Here is a 6,006-nt window from a genome sequence, read left to right as displayed (position 1 = left end):
TTTCAATAAGTAGACCAAGCTCGTGGATGTGGCACTTGGTTATCACAATTTGGTTGTATTGTTTTCGCAACAATATTATGGTTGAAAGAAGAAGATCACTTCCGCCAAGATTATGAATTTAGAAAAATAATCAAATAGTTTTTCCAATTAGTAGACCAAGCTCGTGTATGTGGCACTATCGAAATTTGGTTCTATTGTCTTCGCAACAATATATGGTTGATTACAGATAGGCTTATGTTTCTGGAATTCAGACGAACAAAAGACCCTTCAATGTTCTAGCTAGACGTTTTATTCGGATCGAGGATATTCTGAGTATTGTAGTTGAATGCTATACATTTGAAACTTTATAGGTAGCTTATTTATTAGTGTAGTTAGAAGTATATTGTTGCAATATTGTAATCTTGATTGTTAAGTTGAAGATTTGTGTAAGTTGATAGTTGTAAATGTTGTGAGATGTAGATGTTGTAAGTTGTAGATGTTGTGAGTTGTAGATGTTGTGAGTTGTAGATGTTGTGAGTTGTAGATGTTGTGAGTTGTAGATGTTGTGAGTTGTTGATGTTGTGAGTTGTAGATGTTATTAGTTGTAAATGTTGTGAGTTGTAAATGTTGTGATTTGTAAATGTTGTGAGTTGTAGATGTTGTGAGTTGTAGATGTTGTAAGTTGTAGATGTTGTAAGTTGTAGATGTTGTGAGTTGTAGATGTTGTGAGTTGTAGATGTTGTAAGTTGTAGATGTTGTAAGTTGTGGATGTTGTGAGTTGTAAATGTTGTGAGTTGTAGATGTTATGAGTTGTAAATGTTGTGAGTTGTAAATGTTGTGAGTTGTAAATGTTGTGAGTTGTGGATGTTGTGAGTTGTAGATGTTGTGAGTTGTAGATGTTGTGAGTTGTAGATGTTGTGAGTTGTAGATGTTGTGAGTTGTAGGAAAAATTCAATCTTCTAAAAATACCTCAACATTCCAGAATTCATCTCAAAATTTGAAAATTCATAACATATCTGAACATTTTAAAATTCACTCAAACTAGCCTACCCACCCTACCTAAGAATTGTGAACGTTTATTACGTTTCGTGATATCAACTGCGGACTTTTTAGAGGACTCTGGGTATAGAGTGAAATCTGTAGTATAAATCAATAGAAAAACCTAGTTGACATGGAGATTCTAAATAGAAAACAGAGGGCAGCTTTTGTTGTTGTTGTGCTTCTGTTGAGGTGTGTTGATGGAAGAGGTGGTGGTGGTGGGGGTGGACATGGAGGAGGAGGTCATGGAGCAGCAGGACATGGAGAAGGAGGACATGGAGCAGCAGGACATGGAGTAGCAGGAAGAGCAGGGATTAGAGGAGGTATCTATACTGTAATCAACAAAATACTGTACTATAATACACTAAATAGTCCAGTCAAGGAAAGGTTATAGAGGGAAAAGTTTGGAAGACAATTTTTCACCCCTCAGTTCTATTAAGGGTAGTAAAGAGGTGAAAATATCAAAAGTCCCCACCCCGACCACCTGTGCTAAGGGGGTGGGGGTGGTTTAAAGGTAAAATTTTTCGGTTCCTCGCATATAACTCAAAAACTATGTATCCTAAGGACTTGACTATCATATAACAAATTTAAGATCACATAATTTCCTACAATATTCATCACTCAACTTTCTCAATATCTCCTCTAGTTTTGGAGATATCCTCTCTTGAAGGTGTGATATTTTTGAAAAGTCCACTTTTGCCCCCAATTTTTATCAATTTTTGCTCATATAACTTTTTAAAAATCGGTGGAAAAAGTCCATGCTGATTATGAGCTTTTAGAGCATTGAATTCTCTCCAATTTGATGTATGAATTCACAATTTCATGAATTTTCCCACACCTTTTGCAGCTGCTTTAGTGTTGAATGTGAAATCTCCATTTTTGCAACAGTAGACCAATTAACAAAGGTATTCGAAGGGAATGTTTTAAACAAATTGTTGACTTCGCAGCTTTGTTGAGACTAGTAAGGAGGAAAACATATCAAAAGTCCCCATTCCTCACTCATGTGCTAAGGGGATGAGGGTGGTTTAAAAGTTGCATTTTTCAGCGTTTTGCTTTCACGCTCATATCTTGAGAGCAATGCGATCTACCGACTCAAATAACTATTCAAAAAAGCTTGATAGATTCTCTACTTTATTTTTTCAGTGGAATTTTGTGATATTCCCAACAGTTCCCGAGATATTCGCTCTTGAATGTGTGTAATTGTTGAAATAACAGGTTTTTATCCATTGTTTTGCTCTTTTTGGGCTTATAACACTTCAACAATGCTTTATGAAAACTGATGCTCATCGTAGGTTTGTAGAGCATTGGATTCTCTTCGAAACGATGTATTATTTCACCCTTCCAAGTTCTCCTTTCATTGTTATAGCAGCTTCAATGAAGGAGGTGAAATTTCCATTGCTGCAACAAGTGTCAACTCAGCGGTTCCACACCTTCAACAGAGGGGATAAAGATACACACTTCTGCTATGTTCACCTACTAACTAGGCTGAATTAAGCTGCAAAGTCAAAAATTGTGCCACAGACACCCCCTTCAAATGTCATTGTATAACGATCAATGATTGTTGCAGCAATTAAAATTCCACCATCTATATTGAAGCTGCTGTAACAATGGAACGAAAACTTAGAATTGTGGAATAATATACTGTTGTATTCATTCATTTCGCATTATTATAAACTGATGCACTCATGTGTGTATGGGGCATTCCTATTGCTTTCTCTCTTAAATAAATGAGTTTCTCACAATTTGGATAGGCACCCAAATTTTGGTTACAGACACCCCATTCAAATGTCATTGTCGAACGATCAATTGTTGTAGCAATGAAAATTTCAGCCCTTACATTGGAGCTGCTACAACAATGAAAGGGAAACTTGGAACAGTGAAATAATACAACATTTCAAAGAGAATTCGATGCTCTACAAACCCAAGATGGACACCAGTTTTCATGATGCATTATTGGACAGTTATAAGCCGTGAAAGAGCAAAACATTGGATAAAAACCTGTTATTTCAACAAATTCACACATTCAAGAGCAAATATCTCGGGAACTGTTGGGAATATCACAAAATTCCACAGAAACAAATAGTGTAGAAAATAATGTAGCTTTATCCAGCTTTATTTTTGAATAGTTATTGAGTCGGTAGATCGCATTGTTCTCAATATATGAGCGTGGAAGCAAAACGCTGAAAAATGCAACTTTTAAACCACCCTCCTCCCCTTAGCACATGAGTTAGGAGTGGGGAAATTTGATATGTTCTCCTCCTAACTAGTCTCAACAAAGCTACAAAGTCATAAATTTTGTTTAAAACATTCCCTCCAAATTCCTTTGTCAATTGTCAATAGGTGACTCATTCACTGACACACCCTATTCAATAGTTTTGTGCAGCAAAAATACTGACACTGTTGTACTTTTTACAACAGCGCAACTGCCGGAATGCCAATACATTGTGAATGAATGTTTCTGTAACAAGTTTGAAATTTTGATTTTAGGAATGGGTAGAGCACTAGCTTTTGGCGCAGTTGGCATCATAGGTATTGGTGCTGCGGTCGCCTACGCTGATGCAGCAAGTAAGGCATCTGGTGGACAGGCAGGAGGAGGATCTAACGACGATATGAAACTATTTAATGATTGTTTCAATTTTGCTCATATAACTTTTTAAAAATCGGTGGAAAAAGTCCATGCTGATTATGAGCTTTTAGAGCATTGAATTCTCTCCAATTTGATGTATGAATTCACAATTTCATGAATTTTCCCACACCTTTTGCAGCTGCTTTAGTGTTGAATGTGAAATCTCCATTTTTGCAACAGTAGACCAATTAACAAAGGTATTCGAAGGGAATGTTTTAAACAAATTGTTGACTTCGCAGCTTTGTTGAGACTAGTAAGGAGGAAAACATATCAAAAGTCCCCATTCCTCACTCATGTGCTAAGGGGATGAGGGTGGTTTAAAAGTTGCATTTTTCAGCGTTTTGCTTTCACGCTCATATCTTGAGAGCAATGCGATCTACCGACTCAAATAACTATTCAAAAAAGCTTGATAGATTCTCTACTTTATTTTTTCAGTGGAATTTTGTGATATTCCAACAGTTCCCGAGATATTCGCTCTTGAATGTGTGTAATTGTTGAAATAACAGGTTTTTATCCATTGTTTTGCTCTTTTTGGGCTTATAACACTTCAACAATGCTTTATGAAAACTGATGCTCATCGTAGGTTTGTAGAGCATTGGATTCTCTTCGAAACGATGTATTATTTCACCCTTCCAAGTTCTCCTTCATTGTTATAGCAGCTTCAATGAAGGAGGTGAAATTTCCATTGCTGCAACAAGTGTCAACTCAGCGGTTCCACACCTTCAACAGAGGGGATAAAGATACACACTTCTGCTATGTTCACCTACTAACTAGGCTGAATTAAGCTGCAAAGTCAAAAATTGTGCCACAGACACCCCCTTCAAATGTCATTGTATAACGATCAATGATTGTTGCAGCAATTAAAATTCCACCATCTATATTGAAGCTGCTGTAACAATGGAACGAAAACTTAGAATTGTGGAATAATATACTGTTGTATTCATTCATTTCGCATTATTATAAACTGATGCACTCATGTGTGTATGGGGCATTCCTATTGCTTTCTCTCTTAAATAAATGAGTTTCTCACAATTTGGATAGGCACCCAAATTGTTGGTTACAGACACCCCATTCAAATGTCATTGTCGAACGATCAATTGTTGTAGCAATGAAAATTTCAGCCCTTACATTGGAGCTGCTACAACAATGAAAGGGAAACTTGGAACAGTGAAATAATACAACATTTCAAAGAGAATTCGATGCTCTACAAACCCAAGATGGACACCAGTTTTCATGATGCATTATTGGACAGTTATAAGCCGTGAAAGAGCAAAACATTGGATAAAAACCTGTTATTTCAACAAATTCACACATTCAAGAGCAAATATCTCGGGAACTGTTGGGAATATCACAAAATTCCACAGAAACAAATAGTGTAGAAAATAATGTAGCTTTATCCAGCTTTATTTTTGAATAGTTATTTGAGTCGGTAGATCGCATTGTTCTCAATATATGAGCGTGGAAGCAAAACGCTGAAAAATGCAACTTTTAAACCACCCTCCTCCCCTTAGCACATGAGTTAGGAGTGGGGAAATTTGATATGTTCTCCTCCTAACTAGTCTCAACAAAGCTACAAAGTCATAAATTTTGTTTAAAACATTCCCTCCAAATTCCTTTGTCAATTGTCAATAGGTGACTCATTCACTGACACCACCCTATTCAATAGTTTTGTGCAGCAAAAATACTGACACTGTTGTACTTTTTACAACAGCGCAACTGCCGGAATGCCAATACATTGTGAATGAATGTTTCTGTAACAAGTTTGAAATTTTGATTTTAGGAATGGGTAGAGCACTAGCTTTTGGCGCAGTTGGCATCATAGGTATTGGTGCTGCGGTCGCCTACGCTGATGCAGCAAGTAAGGCATCTGGTGGACAGGCAGGAGGAGGATCTAACGACGATATGAAACTATTTAATGATTGTTTCAATGATGCCGACTCTGGATCTGATACTTATCAAAACACTGCTGATGAGTTTGATATATATTAATCAACATCAATATTACTAAATTACTTATCCATTATATTAGAATTCTTCTTGGATTTACTGTATATGCATGAGGGAAAATAAAACATAATATCATACACTAACAAATATCGTATTTTTTCGTTAGAACCACTCTTGAATAGAAATAAAAATAGAAATCCAAGTATCCTTGAAAAGAGTATACTCTTGATAATAGCATCATGGCCGAAACATGTCGTGAGTAGACAATCAAAGAAAAAAGGGAACTTGAATTTTTTAGCACAAACAAATATTGTTGTTTATTGTCAATTGAGATAGAAATAGAAGAAAAGCTCTCCAGTCATTTTCTCTGTCAGAATATATTAAATTGGAAAACAGGAATGAAAATCACACTAAAG

At 36.2% G+C, this 6,006-nt stretch overlaps 1 protein-coding gene across 1 annotated transcript in view; it reads left to right on the top strand.

Moving 5' to 3' along the window:
• The first annotated feature begins 268 nt into the window (after positions 1-268).
• The window catches only part of LOC111054167 (glycine-rich cell wall structural protein-like), an 11,186-nt gene continuing 5,448 nt past the window's right edge, over positions 269-6,006 (top strand). The window contains exons 1-3 of the mRNA XM_039435800.1: positions 269-425; positions 962-1,340; positions 3,505-3,615. Of these exons, the coding sequence (XP_039291734.1) occupies positions 1,151-1,340; positions 3,505-3,615 (301 nt within the window). The 5' untranslated portion in view covers positions 269-425; positions 962-1,150. The remainder of the gene's footprint in view (positions 426-961; positions 1,341-3,504; positions 3,616-6,006) is intronic.

This window comes from Nilaparvata lugens, chromosome 9 (assembly GCF_014356525.2).
Source record: "Nilaparvata lugens isolate BPH chromosome 9, ASM1435652v1, whole genome shotgun sequence".
NCBI classification, from domain to species: domain Eukaryota; kingdom Metazoa; phylum Arthropoda; class Insecta; order Hemiptera; family Delphacidae; genus Nilaparvata; species Nilaparvata lugens.
Note: the sequence above shows the minus strand (reverse complement) of the source record. Positions and strands in the feature narration are given on the sequence as shown.